Source organism: Centruroides vittatus, unplaced genomic scaffold (assembly GCF_030686945.1).
Source record: "Centruroides vittatus isolate TY-2023 unplaced genomic scaffold, ASM3068694v2 scaffold_450, whole genome shotgun sequence".
Classification (NCBI taxonomy): Eukaryota; Metazoa; Arthropoda; class Arachnida; order Scorpiones; family Buthidae; genus Centruroides; species Centruroides vittatus.
The window spans coordinates 3,131,036-3,156,006 of NW_027122709.1; the positions used below are offsets into that span (position 1 = coordinate 3,131,036).

Sequence of the window (24,971 nt, forward strand, 5' to 3'; positions counted from 1 at the left end):
TAAAGACAACGAAATGTTCCGTTTTCGTGACGTGTATAGAATCGTGTCCGTCTGTAATGGATTAAGAATGGCGAAGAAATTAGTAAAATTCGTGACAATAGTATAGTATCCGAAATTCACAATTACTACAAAATGTGAGGTGGCTATTGCGCCCGGGCCTCATATTTATAACCTGAAAAGCATTTGTTATATGATAACACACAAGAGAAACAATAGAAGGAATTGAAAAGTTTACGCCATCATTTTGTGGAAATTTATTATTTAAAATAATTAAACTAACGTTCAAAACGCTGCGTAACATACTGGAAACCTTAAAATAGTAAGGATCTCTCTCGACGTTTGAAAGGACACGATAAAAACATAATTAACTAATTTTTGTATTTTCATAACCGCATTTAAATATTTTTGTTTCAACACTTCAATTCTTTTTTCTAACCTGCACAATTTTCTTTCCAACGTTACCATAAAAAAGATATTGTTTTACGCTGTTTCTTGCTACATACGAGAAGTAAAAGAACACATCTATCTTGAAATGCCACTACAGAGAGCAATATAAAAACATTCCTCAAGGATTTCAACTTACAAAATGATCTGAGTATCACAAAGTTTACAATTACAAAATTCTAATTGTATTTACCAAATTTGTTAATTTTGGATTTCTGAAACAATTTATAGATTAATTCTGATTATTTTTCTCTATTTTAGGATATACATTTAGCCATTGTTCATTGATGGAAACGGCTGTTTGAGGTGATTAGCTAATTACCTCGAATAATTACCCTTCAAAAGAGAAGATTGTGTGCAGGAGCACCGTTTCGGAGCATTAAAAACTAATCGCACGAAACGAACGATAAATTTATAGTAAGAAAGTATAAAAATCAACCCTGAAGAACATAATTACAAAGGAATACTAAAGAGAAATCTTTCAGAATTTATTATTATAAAGAAAATATTCCTTCTTCCTCAAGAAAGGAATTTCCATGTTTGTTTCTTGGAATGTCAAAAATAAGACTGAAAAGGGAATAAGACGACGACCGAAGTGAATGACATCAAATGATAAAAAGAAAAAAAATACTAGACGAGTTGGTCCTTACATAGAAGAATGGAAAAGAACGATTGTCTTCAACTCGTCGACAGGAGGATGCCACAAGATTGGACAATCGACGTTTTACGCCATCAAACGTCGGCAACAAATCAAAATGTACGTTACGAAGACTTTTATTAGACGTCTATGATGGGCTTACAATATAATTCTTAATCTATAGACTACTAAAGTTCTTCCTTTATAAGAAATATTAACAATAGGATACCAAACGAATTTCTTCTCTAACTTCTCGGAGTGACAATGGTAAATCGTGCAAAACCATACAATCGTATTCAATTCTACATTATTCGGTGTTTGCTAGAATGAATTCCACACAAACAAAAAATAATTTTAAGCTAAAAGTATATCGTATAAGTTCACTTTATTTAATTGATGCCGAGTAAAACTTTAGGAATTTTGGCCCACAGTGTTAAAGCATCGTGCTGTAACTAGATTATTAAGCGCTATATGAGAATTTATATTTTGGCAATTAAAATGACGCAATACGAACCACATAAAAGGCCACACTTATGCCCATCAAGGAAACAATAGAGTAAATAATAAAGATTATTGCGATTTTAACATTAAAATATCAAAGTAGTTATTTTTGCTAAAGTATTAAAAAAGATAATTTAACATCCTGGAATATCAACAAACGTTTAAGTACGGTATGAAAAGTATAACACTATCGTAAATTATAATTAGTTAAGTGAGATCAACATAATGACAATCACTTAACTAATTAATTATAGCAGCAACTAGTCAATATAAAATAACATTTGTTTATATACGTAACGCATTAAATCACCATATCCATCAAAACGGCACACCGGGAGGATAAATTGAAATGTAACGTATCTGTGCAGCACATTTCAATGATGTTTATTTAAAAAATCCAGCAGAGTTGCTTAACTTTCCAGACAACATATAAAAACTGCGCGTGTGGCGCCATCTGTTACGATATTTTACTTAAAAACTTTTTATATTTTTAATTATTATAAAATGGAACTAAGTTTAATTTTGGGGACAGAAACGGGTTTTATAAAAAATTATAAATGCTAATAACGTGTAAAATCGTCATTAAGTCCGACCCTACTCGAAATACGACACGTGACCCCCTTTATCTCCCCACTCCCTCGACCTTTAACCACCAAAATTTAACAGCATCAATTCGGCTAATACACAAACCTCTATTCAAAATTTCAGAAAATTTCGATTAAAAGTACAGGAGTTATTAAGGTTCAAACAGAGCGAACAAAATCTGACTCCCACACACTTAATACAGAAAAAACCCCGAATTTTTTTTGCATTTCTCGACGTTTAAGGTGCCCTAAGTCCAAAAATGTAAAAATCTTGGGAGGGGGGGTCATTTTTTACCGATGACCATACTTTATAACCGAGCCGGAAAAGTAAAAACTATAGAAAACTGTGAATCAAATAGTAAAGAGAATTTATTAATGATTCTTTTTTTAATACTAGATATCAATTGTCCGTAGTCTTCATTATTTAAAGAACGAACAATATGAAGTTTAATGACTCCGATCTAATCAAAAAAATTAATTTCATAAAATAATAGCAAGTTTTATTGTTGTTTTGCAATTAACTTCAAGTAAATGAAATTCATAATCTGATGACGAATTTGGCAAAAATTATCGTTAATTACACGGAAAAGTATTTAAAAAAAAGAACTTTCTTTTAGCAAATCGGACGAAAACACATTAAGTACGATAACTTACAACTTTATGTACAAAATTACGAATTAACAGTTTACGTTATATCAAAGTTTTATGCACTGCTAAAATCACAAAGCAATTCCTCTACTACTTCCCCCTTACAATTATTAACAAAGTAAAGCATTCTTACCTTCCAGAAGAAGAGATTCTTTAATATCTCATTTACGTATTAATTTTAACGAAATTTAAACCAAAAAAATATGGTATTAAATCGCAAAACGTATTGTTTAATTCGAATTATTCGAGTATATCCGCACTCCCGAAGAGAAGCTCGATTACACCAACTTGCTATGGTTCTACGGCTCTTGAGCAACTCGGCTGCTGAACTACGATGCCAAACTCTAGAGAATGTTAATTTTTAATATATATTTCCTTCCATAAAATTTCTTTGCGAACAGAATTGCTGACTGTAATATCTTTCAACTTCGCCAATTACGAAAGCAAAACTCTGAAGAGTTTCGCTCTCGTAAATACCGAAGTTGAAAAAGTAATTCCACGCCATTCCTACGCGATGTAATTACCAATCAAATACGACGGATGTAAGGGATTTTCATTTATTTAAGTTTTTTTTTTAATACAATTCATATTGAAAAATGCCGTGTTATGTACAGTAGAAGCCCGATTAACCGGGGTTTCTGCATTATCCCAGCGATTCTTATACTGTACCTCATAAATAAAAAGAGCAACGTGTTACAAAATTTATTAAAAGAAGTTTTAAAGTGCTACCATGTAAATCTTTCATGGTAATTTTTAATCTGAAGTGGCCGTAACCGTCCGTTTTATCCGGTCCACATTATCTCGGATAATCGGGGTTTTGCAGTATTTCACTATATTAAGAACTACGAGAGACGAATTAAAACAAAGCAATTTTTTTGTGATAAACTTAAATTTTCTTCCTAAAGTTTGATAAAGTTTACACGTTTTAAGTATTGTTTTAGGGCAAGAAGCCAAAAAAGCCACATTTCTTCACAAAAGAAAAACCGATGAAAAGCGATATATATATAAGAAAAATCAAAACAAGACGTTATAAATAATAAAAAAATCGAAAAAACTTTTTATCAGAAAACAACTTCGTAAGAAAAAACACACGTAAATCAATTAAATGGTATCATCATTCAATGGTACTCCTCACAAAAAAACTCGATACCACTTAAGAGGAATGTTAAAGACTGACGGCCACAAATATATTCAATAAAAATTACATTATATTATTAATAAACGAAGAGAATATTCGACTAAAACGAATAATCAATGCGTAATTATACAGGGAGATTAAAAAGTTCTTGTAAATTTATAAAGTTGAATAACTTCTGGATACGAATAATTTATATTATAAACGGCATATAAAAGTTAATTCCCGAAAGCTTTAGTGTATTAGTGTTGCTACTATTTTGTTAATTAATTTGAATTTATTTCGCATCCTTTAATCTATTAAAAATGGCGACGGTGGAAGAAAAGATTAAACGTGTGTGTTACGACTGGCAAAATTAAAGTTCGTAACAGCTGCGAAATGCAGTAAAACTTTGAAAATTAAGCTTTTATGCGACTTTTACAGTTTATTATTACTTTTTATCGCGTAAGCATTCAAACTTATCAAAGTTGCAGAAAAATAATCGCTCCATATAATAATAAATACTTGGTTTTCAATGATACTTTTACGTTATAAATATTTTATTTAGAAAATTTTTAAATCATAAACTTTCCAAAACTTGACGTCCTCAAACTAAATACTTGACTCTATATATTGTGAATATATAAAAATAAATATTTAAATACCGAAAAACGACATAAATTCCGGCTTTTTGGCATATTCAATTTGGCACGGTTCCGAGTTGAAAGTATTTTAACTTTTCGGTTTCTCTATAGATATTTTCTTTTTTTGTGGGTGTAAATAAAAAAATCACTATTTTGAAGGTTATTAATTTAAATCGAGGAATGATCTGGAAGAAAAACCATTCAAATGAGTATAAAAAAACAGAAAATTCGGGTTTCTACGCGGATATAAAGGTGACGAATACGAATTTCGTAACTGGAATTAGTAAAAATAAATATGTATTTTCGCGTAAAAATATTTAAAAATAAATAAGAGTTTAAGTGTTTTTCCAACGTCAGCGCACAATTAAAGTATATTAATGCAGTTTTTGCATCGCCCATCACTTTTCTGATAATTAATTCAACGAAATGATTAATAGACTATCGTAATAAGGAAGATCCAGTATCATCGTTAAGTATCTGTTAATGTGGGAAAATTCATCGAAGATTTATGTATAACTTGGAAAAAGAAGTAGTAAAATTCTCAGTCCGAATCTAAGAAAAGTTCAAGGAATGTTCGATTTAATAGAAATCAATTAGTACAAAAACCATGACGTGAGAATAAAACAATCTCACTCTCTGAAATACAAGCTAAATTTTCTCTAAAATAATTAGAAATCTCTCGTAAAAATGAGGTCATATCCGCTGAAGTGACGATTAAACCTGAGCATTTTCGTCTTCCCTATTTTTCATTTTCGATTAAGCACCACCAACATTCATAACTTAAACTGTACCTTTTCTACCTTACACTACCCTTTACGAACTCCAATTCTTAAGTACTGCCGATTGCTTAGCAGAAAAATGTGCATAAATTAAAAGTTAAAATCACATCTTACTGAAAGACACTGGCAACAAACAATACACGATTCCTTAAGTAATTATATTACTTTTCATTGGTCAACAGCATTCGAATTTGGCATTTAAAATTGGCGAATAGCACTTTCATTGGCCGTGCACTCGAAAATATGTTCAACTATAATGGACAAAAATCTACAGATAGGTCCTCTTTAATGAGTTCTGAGATTTCGTATTATAAAATGTACAGAATATTCGTTATTTTACTGTTTCCAACTATTTCCTACCTGTTAATTCGTAAAGATATTCTACGTATACCGTATAATTTGCAAGAAAATGCGAGCAGTTTCTTCCAAACTATACGATAATTTTACACACAGAAAAAACTTTCCCCTTTTGTATAATTAAAAATTAATCAAGAATAATTTCCTTTCAATTGAATGATGTTCGCCATTATTAAATTCAGCCGACTTAATTAGTAGAAAAAAAGAAAATCAAAATCAAATGAAAGAGCGGAGTACAAAAAAGTCGAAATTTATTAAATCTTGCCTGAATTATTTACAGTTTTCTTTTTATATTTTAAATAAAATTTTCGTTAAAAAATTTATCTAATTTACGTTAAACGAGAATGTTAAAGTGTAACCAATTAATTATCATTATTAAACTCTCAATACTTTGTAAAAATATATTTATTATTTTAACGACGTGTTTATTTACCTATTTCAAAACCATGTGTATTATTCTCACGCATCACTTTTTCAGTAAAAACCAACCATCTTAGTATTCAGGGCTAAAGTTTATTCAGCTAGCTTATTTTAAGCTACATTTATTGGTGGGTATTAGAACAGAATCTGGCATTATCCCTTTATATCCCTATCAGCAGTTGAAAACAGAACAAATATTTATTATATCGTCACAATGCCTGCAACTTTTAGTCATATTTTTAATTTATTTAATTTTAAATATATGCTCTCCACCTCAAATTAGTAGTGTCTTGCCCCTGTAAATCATACTTTCCCTGTTAGCAAGGAAGCCGTGCCGGTCATCTATCTAACTTCTCTCGGGGGTAAATTTTTGAATTGAAATAACGTACCCTCTGGTTTCTATCGGAAGTTCGTATGTAGTTAATCAGGGCCTCCTAACCCCTAAGCTTTCCACATCTGGTCTCGATTTTCATCTATCTAACACCGGTCTCGAGGTTACTGAAAGACTGGAAATTTATAGGTCTACAATTTTTTTCTAATTGCAGCCCAATAAACCAACATTACTTAAATACAAATATTGTTCCTAAATAATCGCCGAACAATTCATAAATAAAACAATTCAAATCGAATCTTCCAACACGGAAGTAGTAGGAAAAGAACAAAGTTCTCAATAGAAGATCCAGAGTATATTCCAATTCTTCAAGCTGTAAGAAAATCTAAACCGTTAAGAATGATCTCTACTGTATAATTATTTCATTATATAATAATCACAATAGAAATTCTTCAAAAATATTGATTTTATCGAATTCGGACCGTCTACGAAGCTACTTTAACAATAGGCGGGGATTCAAAATGACACTCCTCATAAAAGTATCAATTGTAATTATTTAAATCAAATGATTATAATTTAATTAAAATTTATTCTTCTTTTCGAGCAATTCGAAAATACTTCTTTAATAACAACTAAACAGGATTTTCACAAAGAAAGTTTGTAGCTTGAGGGAATGGAAAAGTCGGTGCAACAATACAAAGTAAACATTAATTAGTTGGCATTGTGAGATAAAAGGCGGAGAGAGGAAATACACGACCGAGTAAAACGGTAACTCTTACAAAGTAAAAATTATAATCTAAGTTAATTAAAGAATTTAAACTGGAAATTAATAACATGACAGAAAGATAATTTTATTCGAAAAATAAAAATAGTCATTCCCAATGAAAAACAGGAGAAAGTTTGATAAAATAATGTTAAAGTAGTTACAAATTGAATGTTTTTCTACAAAAAAATGTTCTAAATTAACTGAATTTTATAAATAATAATAATACCACCCTGCACAAACCCACCTTGCAACCATCCAGCAACGAGATACTTAACTTTCCCGGCAACTTTTGGTGGCAACGTCTGTTATGATATTTTATTTTTAAAAACATTTTATATCTTTAACTGTTATAAAATGGCAAAAAGCTTAATTTTGAGGGTAGGGACGGGTTTTATTATAAAAAAAAAATTCTAAATGTTAATTAATAACCAGTAAAATCGTCATTAATTCCGACCCTATTGGAGATACACACGACCTTTCTTATCTCCCCACCCTTCGACCTTTAACCACCAAAATTTAATCGCATCAATCTCCCTAATACACAAACCACCCTGCGAAATTTCAGAAATTGTCGACAAAAAACACGGGAGTTATTAAGCTTCAAAGAGGGTGAACACAACTTGCTCCCCATACACCCTAACATCTATACATACAGAAAAAAACCCCGAATTTTTTTAAATTCCTCGACGTTTCAAGATCCTCAGAGTCCAAATATGCAAATATTCTTTTGGGGAGGTCATTTTTTAAAATTCGATTTGTGTGTTTAACAACACATTAAATTTCATTTGTAAAATGTATTTTTGTCATTCGTTCTCATTTATTCCTTGTTTTATCCAATCATTTCAGAAATAATCCTCATTCCAACTTGGCAATTAATTAGCATAAAAGAATTTGTTTGAGAAGAAAGATGCCTCTTATCAAAACTTCACTTAGATAAAACGATACATTGGACAGTCTATTTTTATAGGAATATGCATCACTTAACCTCGATCGATTTAAATTTATAAAAATTCTGACAATATACGGAAAATTATAATGGATGGCCCTAATTTTGGTAAAAAATTTCTTTCGGAAACGATACCTATCACGTTACCGCGGACGTATTGAGTACCCATTACCGAGATAACTGGTAGTTTACAACATAAGTATAATATAAAAGTATTGTCGTCGTATGTTATTTTACACTATTAATTAATTAAATATTGCTTTGAAAATATTCGAAACTTAAACTTCGTTATGTTTACGCCAAATTCTTTAATAACGATCCAAAATTCGATTATTCGTGATTCATTCTCTTCCACTAAAGCGACTGATTCACCACGTTTCTTAAAATAAGCTTTATATAGGCCTACATAAGTTAACTGACGTTACGAGATTTTATTATTAAAAAACTAAATAAAATAACAAAATGCTTAATTTTGAGGGTAGGGATGGGTTTTATAAAAAATTATAAGTGATAATAACGAATAAAATCGTCATTAAATCCGACCCCACTTGAGATATGACACACGAACCCCTTTATCACCCCGCTCCCTCGACCTTTACCAATCAAAATTTAATAGCATCGATCTTCCTAATACACCAACCTCCCTGCAAAATTTCGGAAATTTTCGACAAAAAGTACAGGAGTTATTAAGCTTCAAAGAGGATGTACAAATTGCGACCCCCATACACACTAACATCCATACATACAGGAAAAAAACCCGAATTCTTTTGCATTTCTCGACGTTTCAAGGTCCCCCGAGTCTAAAATTGTAAAAATTTTGGGGGTCATTTTTTGATCAACCGCCATGTTTCCACTCCGTTATATAACCTATATCAGAGCTGGTAAAATAAAGGTGAATAATTATATACAGTAGTTACACAAAATAATGAATATGTCTCGTCTTAACAATTATCATTACATCCATCACTAAACCAATGAAATTTTCCATTTGGCATCCCCTTCTTGAAATGCCACTTCCTATTGCAGGTCGGCGACCATTTTGGCAAACTTTCTACCGTTCTTATCGATAATTCTGTGTTGGTTTTCCTTCACGTTTTAATGTTTTCCGGCCATGATCTATTTCTTATTCTTTGACCTCTCGTCCCTTCAATTTCTCCTTCGAGTATCAATTGAGGTAAGGCATTTATCACCGTGTAAATCGATCAAAATATGCTACTTTCATCTTTTTAACAGTATTTATGCATTCAAAATCTTTCTCAATCTTTATTATAATTCTTAATTTCTTACGTTGCTGCCCGTGGAATCTTCAGAATCTTTCTCTAAATCGCACCACAAAGGCTTCAACTTCTTTATTACGGGAGAACTTAAAATTTGATCATTTATGTATTTATTTATTAAAATTTAATATAAAATTTATTAGTGTGTACAAACAGAATGATAAATGAAGTCTGTGTTATTGGATTGGTGATAAAAGGCGATCGGTCACGGGGGTGCCTCCCTGAAGGACATGCTATGAAGAGGCGGCCAATTCAGATTGCAGATCTGAAGAAAACCCAGAAAACTCCACGTAACCAGCCCATTGATCAAGGTTAAAACCCACGACCAACTCTACCAGTGTTCAGTGGTTTTATCCACTCGAAGCAGACTGCGTGACGACCACGATGATTTGTGCCAAAACAGATTTGTTTTCGTGACAGTTAAATATTAAAAATTTATAGAATCTGAAGTCCAATGAGATAAAATAGTTCGTTCGGATGACAGAAAGACGTATTTTATTTACTAAAATACTCTAATTATATTAATGATATTCAAAATATCATTTTTTCTTGTACGTATTGAACAAAAGAAAGATTTTTAGGTAAAATAAGCATTTAACAAGCTCGCATATTATACACTCGAATACGATCTTCATTTTCAATAAACAGAAAAGTCCAAAATAGCCCAAATAACCCTATATTTTACAAGCAGTTCAGCAATTTTTTCAAGAGAGTGAGCAGTTGTGAATATTGTGAATACGTCGAAGCAATGCAATTTGAACAAGAAGGCCCTCACTTCAGACAATTTTACGTAATAACATATTTGAATAAGACAGTAATTTAGGATTTACAACGATTAACTCACCTTAGTGCCACCCTATAAATACACACAAACTTCAACCTCTTCACAATGGAATTAAACACTAATAAGGAAAAGAAATACTTCAACCCACAGAATAAATTTATAATTTAATTTACATATTTACAGCTTAAAGTAACACTTGAGGAAATTAAATTAAAAAATTTGGAATAATAAACTCCTATTTGTAATAATATTTTTGACGATTCATAACAACAAAGTACTTAAGTACTTTGTTGTAACAAAGTACGTAAAAAATTGTTAGGTTAAAATAAATAGAATGCCTTGATTTAATTAGAACTTAATTTCTGCCGCTTCATTTTGAAAAGTAATTATCTCGGTTTTAATTATCTTAGATTAATATGACTTAAACAGATATAAACACGTTAAAATTCCGTACTTTAATAAATTAAGACACGGACATAAATAGTGTAGAAGGCAAGCATTTGTTAACCAAATCGTGTAGATATTCGAAGGTAAAGCTACCGATTTAACCGGAGAAGGAATATAATTCGGAGAGACAAAGTAATAAGTTCTGCTTTGAAATGCAAAACGTGAAAACCGGAGAAAAACAAATTTAATAAAATAAAAAAATCGATTGGATATGCCAATTTTCTCCAGTTACCAAGATGAATTCGTGAAGTACACTACATACGTACGCCTCGAATGCAAAATATTCCAATACCGTGATTATTCCCAGTGTTTTAATACAAGAAAAATCCATCCTGTTTATTCGGACTGTCTGATTATTTAGTAGAAATCAATGCACTTTTGTATATTTGATTATTTGGTTGACAAAGAAAGCTCCGAATTACAAGTAATGAAGAACAAGCGAAGATTACTTTCATTATTTGTTCTTGGTCATCGACAGAAACGACACCCCAGAACAAACATTTCGCGTGGAATATTTGAGTAGACCACATGTACAAATAATGAAGTAAGCAAAGAAACGAATAATACAAACAATGTAGCTGATCCTATTGAGATCCAAATCCGGGTGTTCAGAATTTGTGGCATGGAGAGATTAATTCGATGAACAATTCGTATGCAAATAATAGAATAACACGTTAATAAAAAAGATTACGTTAAATAAATAAACTTCCAAATAAATACATTTAATCCGTTAAGATGTACGCGAATTTAACGTAATAAATATACAGGATGGTCCAAATTCTGTTAAAATGTGGAAAAAGAATGCCATTTTGAATAATTTTTGCAAGGTTTGCAAGTAAGGGCGTATTTGAATAAGACAGCAATTTAGTCTTTACGATAGTTAGTTGAATTTTGGCCCACTTGTATACATTTCGGTATGTTTGTGAGCTTCTAGAGAAAAGGGTTCGAATCCTACTCGGAGACGAATTATTTACCTCTCCGGATCGATGGCTTGTACACCAAAAATTAAAGTAGAAACTCCCGAAGTACATTTATTAAATTCTTAATTTATCATATTTAAAATTTGAATGTATTTTAAAGTTTAATTTCATAACGTAGAACGGTTGAAGTATGACGCCGATGAAACGAAGAGAGGTCATTCAAGGATACCAGTTTCTAAATATAGCCGAGCTGTCCAGACTGTTTCTATTTAATCATTCGACAAATAAATAAATCAAAAGACGAACTGGAGGCATTGGATTATTCAAAAATAAATATTATGAATACATAAATGGCATTAAAATGGGTAATAATTAGCTCGACTTCGGTGTAAGTACTCGCCTTTAGAATGATAAGAATTCGAAGAGAAATTCCAGTGAGCCATTCATGTACCGGCGATCAATATTCGACTGTTAGGTGTATTGCAGATACAGTGTGGTTTTAAATGTTGACATCTGCCATCTAACTGGCAAAATGGTTGCTATTTGTAGGAACCTAACAGTCTGCTTAACCTCCATACAACAGCTGTGTTGCAGCTGCACTTAGAACGACGGGAAACCACGTGTCACCCTTAACTATTCGTCATAATGCAATCAAAAGTACTGTCTTCTGCATCACCCAGCAAAACAGCTGAATTAACAATTGCGAAAATTTAACTACGACTAACGGAAATTTGCTTTTAAAAATTCGAAATTAACCAAATCCTAACGTTAAACAAGTGAGAATTACTATAGTTTTAATGGTTTAAAAATATTTAAAAACCTAAAAAGTATGATAAATATATGCGGTTTAAATAATTTATCTACGTTTAAATATTCATTAAATCAGGAACAAATAAGAGAAACAGTAATAAATTAAACATCAGCGGTATAACTTCCTGAGTGTAATTCTTTTAAAAGGTTGGTAGGAAGCAAGTTTGGGTCATTACACTCTTAATTACAATAAATTATCTAAAAGTGATATTCTAATTAACGAATAATTCGCTAAATATAATATATAATTTATTAAAATATAACAGAAATGTTTAAAAATACATTTTATTATCGGGTAAACAGGTAAAGTTTTAAAAATTACATTTATTTTTAATTCTTCTTTCAACGTTAAATGACTGCTTCCGACTGTAATTTTAACTTTAAAAAGTATGATTTTTTTTCCTTCTCATTCCTTGAACTTTGACACAGAAATTAACGTGGACGAAGTAATCGAGAAAGTTGCCAAAAATAAATTTGCGAATGCTTTTCTATTTTTATATTTTTCCAAGATTTATTGGGATGAAGATAAATTCATTTATAATTGATAAAAGTTCATTTCGTTTAATTATATACGAGTTTTACACATTTATTTAATTAATATATCGAGTTGTGATTAATAATAATAGAATTATTCAGTAAAACTGTATTAATATATAATTAAAAATAAATTAAACAGTTTTAAACAAATTTATACTTATAATTAATTCTCTTTTTATAGAAAATTTATACATTAATTAATTCAAATTGCATATATTAACGAAGTATAAAAGAATATTTACTTCTTTTTTTACATGTTTTCAATTCATTAATTACTAGAAAAATTTTTATTTTTTTTTTAAATTTTAATTTATTTAATTCATTTAAAACAACAAGACATTAAAAATTTAATAAGGAAAAAAATGTATATTAAATATCTAAAAATCCACATTTAATATGCCACATGTTTATAATTATATAGTCCAACTTGTCAGCTATTATATATATATATATAACGTTAAATATATAGTTTAAAAAATAAGATTTAGTATATATATTAAATTGATTAAGGATTTTGTTGAAGACAATCCTTTAAATATTACAGAAAACAGAGATAAGTAGCATAGATCCTTTACCTTCTCAAGGATTAAGGTCACTTCATCCCTTATAATTAGGATAAAGGATGCTTAAGGAACATGTTCATATTCAATGGCAGAGTTAAAGCTAAGTCCTTAAGGAATATCGGGAGTAAATTTGATATTTTTTAATTCATATTTTTCATTGAGATTAATTCGCGGGAGAGGATGACAAGCGGCACGAGCCTTAAACGGATCCTTAACATGGAAGAGGAGAGGATACGGTTTTGACGTATCGGATGTAGTAAATAAGTGGGAAAAAAAGAGCAAATCTTATCGCATGTGGTGAATCGGATCGTTTTATTTACTTAAATTAACGGAAGATAAGCAGGATAAACCGGAAATTGTAAGGTTTCGGCGTGATGTAAAGCTGTCAACGTCTTACCTTGGCTTCGGCATTAGCGAGATCGCACGTATCTGTCCCCATTCCATTAACGTACGTTTGAGTTTCGGTGTCTTCGGATTTCGAATTGGACGACGAGTTTTCATTCGATTCCGAAGCGATGCTTTGTTCGACGACACCGTTAACGATACGAGCCGCCATGTTAAAAACCGGACGATAGGACCGCACTCGAGCAAACCGGCCAATCACCGATACGATCACGTGGTTCTACACGCGATAGTCGAGTAAAATGTCGGAATTTTTAACCTTCTTTATTTTTACTTTTTTCATTGGTTAAATATTCGTTATTGTCGACTAATAGACCAATTAAACGCTCCGTCTTTTATTCCGTCCAATATACGGGTCATCGCGTCGGTTTAAAAAAACAAAATGGCGGATTTTTATAACTTAAAAAATTCCAACATTAAATTAAACCTTTCGGATGAAATTATTAATTGTATTTTAGTGTTTAATACGATTTTTCATTCGTTAACAATATAAAACACGTTTTAATTCTTTAAAAAATTGTTTAAATTTCAAATACAGCTCGATAATGACTCCATATTAACTAAAAAAAATTTTATTAAAAAGCTCAAAAATTCATTTTAATATATTTAAACAATTTGTAAAAAAATTATAGATATTTTAAGTGGAATGTTATTTTATTTTATTAAAAATTAATATTTTTTCTTCAATTATTTACGTTTAAAATAGGGAAAAGTGTATTAAATTCATTTTTAAATATTTTACTTTATTAAATTATAAATCAAATTTTAAATAATTTTAAAAATTTTAATATTCTTATATTTAAATGTTTCGTATTATAATTTTAAACTTAAAAATAAATAAATAAATATAAGAATAAAACAATACTAAACTCGATACCGTATTACTAGCTGTGTATGCGCCATCTGTTGATGAGAAAGTGTAGTTACGAATTTGTAATTTAATAATCTTAATAATTTTTAATTATTATTAAATTTAATGTATATAAGAAAAACTTTTATTTATTTTACAGCGTTAAATAATATTATTCTTTAATATATACTGTGTATATTAAATATCAAGGATATCATCTTAATTCGGATATAGGTCACGTAACAATAGATATATTTTATTTATTTTAATGAAAATTTAATATATTATAAATAAAATATAAGTTATTATTATATCTGTAGGTATTTCTGTAAGATCACAACGTTACAAACTCGACCTTCGAAGTACGGAGTTTATAAATAATAAATGACTAAAAAGTAAATTTTTTCGGTAAAATACGTAGAAATTTATTTTATAAATTAAAATTTACGTAAAAAATAATCGTTTTAATTAATTTAATTCCCCTTTTTAACTCTGTATATTAATTAATTACTTTATTTCCCATTTATACCTCCCCTTACATCCTACGCTTAATATACCCCTCAGCTCGTTATATTTGATTTATTTGAATTATTTTTGTATTTAATTAATAGTTTATTGCTTATAAAATATTCTAAAAGAGTTATTTTAAATTTTTATACAATTTTTCTTCCAGATAATTTTTAAAATTCGCTTCAAAAGACCAACCGAAACATAAATCTGAAGATATTTTTAGATTAAAGACCAACGTATCTGTTATTTTTAGAATTTTTTTAAATTTTGTATTAAAGGTTTATTAATTATTTTAGGGTTTTTGCAATTCTTTCGGTACATTTTAATTCACAAAAAATATTAGAAGTGGCACGTAGTTTTACGTCGCTGCAAAGCAAATAATTGTAAAAACCATAAAGGGTCTTCACAGTAAAGTTATGTGTTTTACTGGAAAGCAAACATTCGTTAATATAAAGAGAGGAACGAAGCAAATTTTCCCATACAAACTGCAATTATAAATGTATAAATTTTCAAATAAAGAAATAATTTAGTTGATAAAATCATACTTTGCCTCATTTAATGTACGCTTATTATGTATCTTATTACGTTATTTATGAAGTATTTTCACCTAAGGTAACGTTAAACAGATGTGTAATTTTTCCGAGTACGAGGTACTACGTATGTACTGTACCTTATATAAATTGGCTTCTGTATATCAATGATCGAAGTAATGCTGAATATTTTTATAACACGGTCATAATTTTTGTTAATAGATTAAGGAATTTTTAGTTATTTTCATTTTATAGCGCTTTCTGTAACCATTTCGGAGCGTTTATATATCCATATCTTCAGGGATTTTTGCACTTATTCTTCAAGATACAATGTTTGCTTGTTGAAGCTTCTCACAAAGAAGCTTTGACACAAAACAATTTGCTCCAAGCATTTTTCTTCATTTTCAGCTTGGAACTTTGTTTTTATTCGTTTGTTGGACGATTGGTTGATTGGTTCTATTTTAATGTTTACTTTTGACTCTCAGTATTGAGGAACATGGGTGTTTCGTAAGCAATCTCTTTTGTTATCAAATCACTTTACTCTTTTCGCATAGACTAAAAACTTGCAATTTTGCCATTGTCTACTATGAGTTCCTCTAATGTTAGAGAACTTCGCTTTGTAAGTCTCGGAAAATATCTGAACGCCAAATATTTATGCCTTGTATTTTATATCTAAGGCATAAATAATATAAAACAACCGATTAACTTTAACAGCAGATATTGATATCGTATTTTCTTAAATGTGTTATAATTACTATAAAACGCCCATTTTAAATAGAGAAATTTCTCATAATTCAACAAAATTACGCTTCTTAAGCTTTTGTTGATATTTAAATTTTATATCGTAGTATAATTGAAAATTATCGGACTTCCTAATGGCCCCTTAACTTCCTGTTCGAGTGCTGTGAAGCCGAGCAAGAGTCCTGGCCATTTTAACTTCAGCTTTGTCTCCTTTTTTGAGATTATGATTATTTTTGAAGTTGAAACTAATTTAATTAATTAGATTAACAATAAAAATATTTCTTTTTATTTAAAAAGTTTTAAATTTTCTTAAATTATCATTTAGGTGATGTTTTCTAAGAAGATATTCGACAGCTCAATTTTATTTTCCTTGTTTTACTTCGGGCGATCGAAGACCAATCAACTTCCCTCCGTCCTTTAGAATAATTCTGAATGGTGTTATGACTGCTTGGATTGGCTAGAACATACATAAACATAGATTTTCTTCCTAGTTCCATTTGGTTTGGGTCCCACCTTTTTGCTGTTAAATCACTTAAGAAAGATAGGAAGAATAGAAAATACTTTGGTAATATTGCTTGTGTGGATATACAAGGACAGGCTGACGTTACAAAAGAACATTTTGTTAGAAATAATTAGACTATATTATAAATGTCCAAATTGCGTATATAATAATTATAACCGCTGATAAACTATTTTCGATGTTAGGCACGTACAGTCAGCTTCCGGTAAATGAACAGGAGATTCTGGTGTGTCTAGAGACTGTCCGACTAGTCCATTTGTTATACAGGCACTATTCCATTTCTAAAGGAAAAGTATGATGTACAGGGCCACTACTAAATTGAGGCGAAGAGAATATATTTGAAATGAAATAAATTTAAAAATACGATTAAAAATTAAAGCCAGGCATTTTGACCATGTCACAATAAAATCGTTTCTCTTGCATCCGATTAGAATCAAAGAAATTTTTGTCAGTTCAAAAACTGCCAAAAATTGAAAAATTTAATTTGTTAAACCAGAGAATGAAATAATTCTGACTACTTTTTAAAATGACAAGAGAGTTGACATTCGATTTTGGTGCTTTCTCGTCATCTGCAATTTTGTAAAATGTGATAAATCCATTCTAACACTGTCTATTGTCATTTTCCTAGTGATTTGCTATAGATTTTTATGAATAAAGCTATAATTAGCAGAATCTTTCCTAAGACGTCGTTTTGTTGCATTAGCTCAAGCTATGAGCAAAGATGTTACTTTTGTAAATCTGAGAAAATAATTATTAACTTATAAAACTTTCATTTGGAAATGTGAATTCAATTCAAAACCAGGCTCCGATTCTGATATGTCGTATTCACATGCTTAAATTACAAATGTTCTCGACCCACCGGTGGCCAGAAAACTCCACGTGGGCCACGTGGAGTTTTCCGAATTTTCTTCACGTTTATAACATCTAAATAGGAGCAAATTTTTCGTACAAAGTCCTCCCTTGGCTGATTACCCACGTGCCTCGTTGCCTTGTACAAACAAACAAAATAAAAGAAAAATAATAAACAAATAAAGGATGAAATATACTTTGTAAGTACAGTACCAGACCAAATATCCGGCCATTTTTGAAACTGACAAGTTTTAAATTTGGGGGGCCTAGCACAGCTGTAGTTCGTCGCGTGGCCGCTTTGTGACTGCTGGTATGTAGTCTTTTAAATTTGTTTTTACTTTCCATTGTTTATTTTATATTTTTAAATATTCTATATATTTATCCTGCTTTCAAAAAACCGGAAAATCCAGAAATTACCGGATATTTGGACCGTTACTGTATTTACCCGAAATGAAATCATATCGGTTAATGTTATTTTTTCCAAAAGTTTAGGATTTTACTTCCGAAAAAACAAATGTTAATGAAAGGTTTGACCAAAATATTTTTACATTAAATTACATATCATTTGATATTTTTATTGATTCTTTCGACAGTGGGCATTAAGAGGCCTTTTCAGCAAGCCCATTACTCGCCAGGCCAGGCCACAATGGTGCTGGGTGGCGAGTGACGGGGCCCGATCCGTCCGAATTCGATCCCGGCCCCCGTGTGGTAAGTTGCCACCTTAACCGTTCAGTCATCCGGTCTTAGATTACTCGATACTAACGAATAAATCTCAGTTGCAGTCATATACAGCATTGCAATAGCTTACTGAACAAAACACGCAACACAATTTATTCAAAAGCAGCAAGCTAAGAAAGTGTTTACCAGAATTTCGTTAATCAGGTTAAAACATCACAGAATACTGAGAATGGACATTTGAGTTGCAAATCGAGAAACTTTGATAGTCAAGAATCTCTAATTAAATTTAAGGGTCGAAAGTATGCGATTACATTTTTAGTTAGTTGATATATAAAGTCAGCATCTTAGTGTAAAATAACGAGTTTGACTTACGCCCAGTATTATATTTCTGCTAAGAGTAAACACATTGAACGTGTGTTGAAATAAATAATGTCCGTCCTGTAATTAAATTCCAAGACTTCTTAATCAGCGTAATGTAAACAGATTTTCGAAAATAAACTTTAAATTCACGAATAAAAGTAATTTTAGGAATCGTAGAAAGGTTCCATCCGGTTCTACATGCATCATTTTCCATGTCGCTACATTAATGTATCTTCAGTACTAAAAGGGTCAAGGGATTTTTGACTCACCATGTATATCAATTAATAAAATCTACAACTACCGAATGCAATTCATAATGTGAATTCTATTCGGCAGTTGTAATTTTATAACCTAATTTACTATGAATTTACTTCGTGGTCGGATGGTCGAGGCAGAAAGATGTCGACCTGCCGTCTGGGAGACCCGGAATCTACATATATCAGGTTTATGCTGAATGAATATGTAAATCATAAGCGGTAGTATTTACGTAAGACGGATCAAAAACACCAGGAATTTTCGGAAGGGATATGTCGAGCGCCGTCTCTCACCACCCAGCTTCATTGTGGGCCCGACCGAACTCATAACGGGCTTGCTAAAAAGAAGGCCCTCTTAGTACACGCGAGGCGGAAAAAAATTTTTAAAAAATGAACCTATTGATGAACTATTAGCGAAATAGGAAGTGTTGAAACTTAGGGATTCTTTGGCGAAACTTAAGGAATCTTCTCCAAACATACTGTATGAATACAAATATGACCGACTGCATTTAATTTAAGGGTTAATGTTACCTTAGGTAGCCAAGATGGAGGCTCGTCTCTAATTCCAGCAAGGAAACAGTGGGACGCACGTTCTAACCTAACCTATTTTAATAAATTACCATAATTATTAGCAACCAAATTATTAGAACAGGTTAGGTTAGGTTAGATCGTGAGACCTACTGTTTCCTTGCTGGAATTAGAGACGAGCCGCCATCTTGGCTACCTAATGTAACATTAACCAATTCGACAAAGAATCGGGAATTTCGAGTTTAAACAAAATGTGTAAAATTTTCTCTGTATTTTAATGAAGTATGTTTTCACTACTGATATATATTGTATTTTAAAAATTACTAAATAATCTTAAACGTAGAACAAATGTGTTCTATCTTACACTGTATTTATTTTGAGTCGTTTCGAAACGAAACACTTAAATTAATTGCTTTCAAGCTCGAGAGATGGCGCTAAAAGCGTCCTAATGTAACAAATTTTGCTATTCGTCAAAGTTTAAATTACGTAAATAAATTTTGCAATAAATGTAGATAAATCGCCGGCTTTTACGCATTTAAAATGGGAAAAGTTTTTTAACATTTAATTATAAAATAAAAATTTTAAGAATAAATTTCCCTCGAATCTAAATATAAGTAGATAGGACGTTATATTTAAATCATTTAACATGTTAAATTTAAAACATTCTTGTAATATCAGGTATACAAAATTAAATACGTAAACTTTACTCTTCAATAATTTGAAAACACAACTTTCGGTGTTTAATTTCCTGTCGAAATGGCCCCACAGATTAAGTCGTAACCTTTGGACAGAGAAGATAATCTCTTGTATAAAATTTATTTTGTAAGGATTCCATTGATTTCAATATTTAATCTCCCTCCCTCTGCAATGAAAAAGTATCGATTGGATCTACTCTATGGTCTGTCTATCGATTATTCTAATGCCAACAAAGAATAAAATTGCGATAACACCGGGACACTATGCCGCATTCTTAGGCAAGAACTAGAAACGAAACGTATTGTAGAAACATCAAGAAAATGAAATTCAATTTCGAAAATAATAGGGGGAAAAATGCAATATCTGGAAATAGATTACACCCCTATAGGCTATACAGGATGGTCCAAAAGTGTGTTTATAACGGCTTTTGGACCACCGTTACCATACCGTGGCTCGCTCGTCATACGTTTGGATTTGGACTCGAAGTTTTCTTTTTGTAGAATATTGCCTTTGTTTTAGAGTCAAAACTGAATGAGCCACCCACAAAGTGTAGACTGTTCTTCAAACGTAATAATGAAGTTAAATAGAAAATCTTCATTCCGATTTTTATTTTTCCGACTGTGTTATATATAACACAAGAAAAGTATGGAGGTAGGTCAAAAAATGACCCCAAAATTTTTAAATTTTTGGACTCGGAGGACCTTAAAAACGTTGATAAATGCAAAAAAACTTTGAGGGTAATTTTTGTATGTATGAACATTTGTGTGTGGGGAGCACGGCGGTTCAATCATCTTTAAAGCCTAATAACTCCCTTGCATTTTGTAAAAGATTTCTGAAATTTTGCAGGGAGGTCTGATTAGAGGGATTGATTCTATTAAATCTTGGTGATTGAAGGGAGATAAAGGGGGTCGCGTGTCGTATCTTGAGTAGGATCGAACTTAATAACCATTTTATTCGTTACTAGTAGTTACAATTTTTTTTTATAAAACCCTCCCTTATTCTCAAAATTAAGCGTTTTGCCATTTTTTAATAGTTAAAAAATTTTTAAATAAAATATAATAACAGATGGCGCCACCAAATGTTGCCGGGAAAGTTAAGAAACTCGTTGCTGAAATTTTTTATTCTATAAAAGAAAAAGAAAAGTAGTATACAATATTATTAACATTGTAGTTATCACGCCTTTAAAATCGAGTGTTTCACACGAGCAAAAGAGTTGAACGTTCGGCTAAGCATGGGGGAGGGGGAATTTATAACTACTTTTTGATACAGAGAAGCCATTATTCTATCCTCGACAATATTTTTCATTTGCATTATACTGTACTAATTATAAATACACAATGAATTATTTTGGGAGGAAACTGGCAACTATTTAGGTGTTGCTAACCGTAAGTAGTTGCAAGTAAATTTTTTACGCTATGTTAACAGAGAAAACCTTAATGTATACATGGATATTAACCCCTTCTAAAAGCAACTATGTTTCAGATTCGTTTATGCATTGGGATAGTTATTGCATGTAATTTCTCATACAAATTACTTGATCTGACGTCACGAATTTACACTTTTTCTTAAATGAATACAAATTAAAACGATAAAAATACTTATACCGTAGACGTCATTAATTGGCGTGTAGCATAATCTGGTGTTTTTAATTACGTAAAAATGTTGAAAAATGCCAACGTTAAACGTTTAATTAATAACGTTTATTTCGGTTGATAAGACTGGAAAGTCTGTGTAATAAATCAAAGCGACGATAGATTAATTATATGAACTGTCTCGTTACACCCTCAAGTTTATTTGATAATCGCTCAACTGGTGACATTCTTATTGTTAAGTGATTGCATCTATTGGTAAAATTTTAAAATTTTTATTTTAATTAAGGTATACGAGTGCAAACTTCTAATGAACTCACGCTTTTACTACACATTATTTCAATAGTTAAAATTGCATACCTGTAAGTTCTCGCCGTCGTTCGTCTGTCCGTCCTCCCTTCTTTATTCTACAGAACGGAGTTAGATGAAAATCGAAGGCGGAGATGGAAAGCTTAGAGGTCAGAGGGTCCGATCAACCATACAGGAACTGCCTGTGTACCGAAAATCACGTGATTTTAATTCAAAACTTTATTTTACTGTATAGAGAGAGTGTATAGACAATGGAAAGTTTAGATTACGACAAATATTTATTGTGACACGGTCACAATGCCGGGCTGCAATATTTAATTTAAAATATATTCTCTGCACCTCAAATTAGTAGTGTCTTGCCCCTGTACATTATACTTTTCTTTTAACGATAGAGTCGTGCCGGACATCTTTCTAACACCTTTCGGAAAAAAAATTTTAAACTTGAAATAACGTAACTTCCGGTTTGAATCGGGAGTTCTTATATAGTTAATTGGGACATCATACCCTATGGTTTATATATCTGGCTTCAGATTTCATGTATCTAACTCCGTTATCGAGATTAAGGAAAGACAGACAGACAGACAACGACAGTTTATAGGTGTACAATTTTTTCAAATTACATCCCAATCGTATTAAAATATCGTTTTAACATTAGAAACGTTTTACAAATCATGGCATCAGAGTTTGAAAGACAAAGTTAAAACTTACATCAAATTAAAATTAAGTTTAGTTTATAAACAGCGATAAACTTAAGTGGCATGAAGACAAATAGCCTGAGAGCAATTGTTAATAGATTTCTATTTATTTATTTATTTAGCAAAATTTATCCGAGATATTGTCCCTCTTTTGAAAATTTAAACAATTTATATCTCGGTTGTATAATTTGAACAATTTTCGACATGGCAAAGTATTATAATTCTCGAAATTTGTACGTTAGTTGGTGTTCCCGAACTTCTAATTTAACACCTTTCAGGAGAATTTTTTGAATTGAATTCACGTGACTTCCAGTTTTGAACAAACGTTTTTGCATAGTTAATCGGGGCCTCCTGCCCATAAGCTTTCCGAATCTGATCTAGACTTTCGTCTATCTATCTCAGTTCTCGAGAATAAGGAACGACAGACGGACAGACGACAGTGAATTTATAGGTTTACAATTTTTAAAAAATTGAAGCCCAATTATTGAAGTGTTGTATAAAGGAATCGAGATTTAAACGCGTATCAATGGAGAAGATAGAAAAATCATAAACGTATCACTTAATCAAATTTCTATTGAATATAATTTAATGTCTTTAGCATTAAAATTAATGATCACATATAACTTCATTATTATGGAAGGTTTCACTGTTTAACTGCTTATTATATCTGTTAAACTTATCATTATACTGTATATACACTATATACAGAACTGTATCGATTTTGCATAAAAATGTTAGCTCCTCTTCATATTTAACAAATCTGCGTAGCTCAAAAGTTAGTTAATCATAGCAAAGAGACGTTTCGAGTTTTCAAACATATTATTCCGAATTTTATCAAAGAAAACAATCCTAAATTCCATGCACTGAATACACAAAACACAACACGGTTAACCGAAGTTTTGGGCCACCATGTATATAAAATATAAAGTTCTTTCAGATATTTATAAGTCCACTAGTTTAAGCATTATAATAAGTTCTACCAGTTAGTAAAAGCTATCGTTAAACAAATAAAAATATAAACCAGCAACAAGTTGCTTAACTTTCTCGGCGAAGTTTGGTGGCGCCATCTGTTACGATATTTTATTAAAAACTTTTTATATTTTTAACTATTATAAAATGGCAAAAAGTCTAATTTTGAGGTTTTATAAAATATTATAAATGCGAATAACGAATAAATTCGTCATTAAGTCCGACCCTACTGGAGATACACACGACTCCATTATCTCTCCACCCCTTCAACCTTTAACTACCAAAATTTAATAGCATTAATCCCATTAATACACAAACCCTCCTGCAAAATTTCAGAAAATTTCGACAAAATATACGGGAGTTATTAAGCTTGAAAGAGGGTGAACAAAATCTTACCCCCCACACACTAACATCAATACATACAGAAAAAAAATATCCGAATTTTTTTTTGCAGTTCTCGACGTTTCAACATCCCTCTAGTCCAAAAATATAAAAATCTTGGGGAGGGGTGAGATTAAGACTTATTTTATTTAATATATAAATAATTAGAATTAATTACAAATGAATAAAACAAAAGTCATATCATCACCAACGGACCCCCGTCTTACGACGGTCGTTAAGCAAAACCACGATATTTCTATAAGATCAGTGATCATAAATTCTAGAAATATAGAATACTGTCGACGAAATACGGCATTTTCCACTCGTAATAGTAAGTTACAGCAGTAGTAAAAAGGGTGAAGCATCCTAGCACAACTGTAAATGCATTTATAGTAGTAGAAAGATATATTTAATATCTGTTAATCAAAACAAATATATTAACTAAACAGAAACATTTCTAAAGTTTATGAAATTAAATTTGGCTGTCAAAAGTAGTCTTTTCTGAAGCATCAGTTATCACAATTATCTTGGATTTGTTCGCTTTCCTTTAATACCCGTCAGACGGGTATAGAATTTGTCTTCAACTTGACAAATCTTAATT

General features: G+C 30.9%; 1 protein-coding gene across 6 annotated transcripts in view; it reads right to left on the reverse strand.

Moving 5' to 3' along the window:
* Nucleotides 1–14,117, reverse strand: part of LOC136989252 (RNA binding protein fox-1 homolog 3-like) — a 204,400-nt gene extending 190,283 nt beyond the window's left edge. For 3 of the 6 annotated variants that reach the window (XM_067287379.1, XM_067287376.1, XM_067287374.1), the window contains exon 1: nt 13,907–14,114. In XM_067287379.1, coding sequence (XP_067143480.1) covers nt 13,907–14,065 — 159 coding nt within the window. In that variant the 5' untranslated portion in view covers nt 14,066–14,114. Of the gene's footprint in view, nt 1–13,906 lie in introns of all 6 variants that reach the window. The other 3 variants (XM_067287372.1, XM_067287371.1, XM_067287373.1) reach the window with 2 other exon arrangements.
* Nucleotides 14,118–24,971: the final 10,854 nt, after the last annotated feature.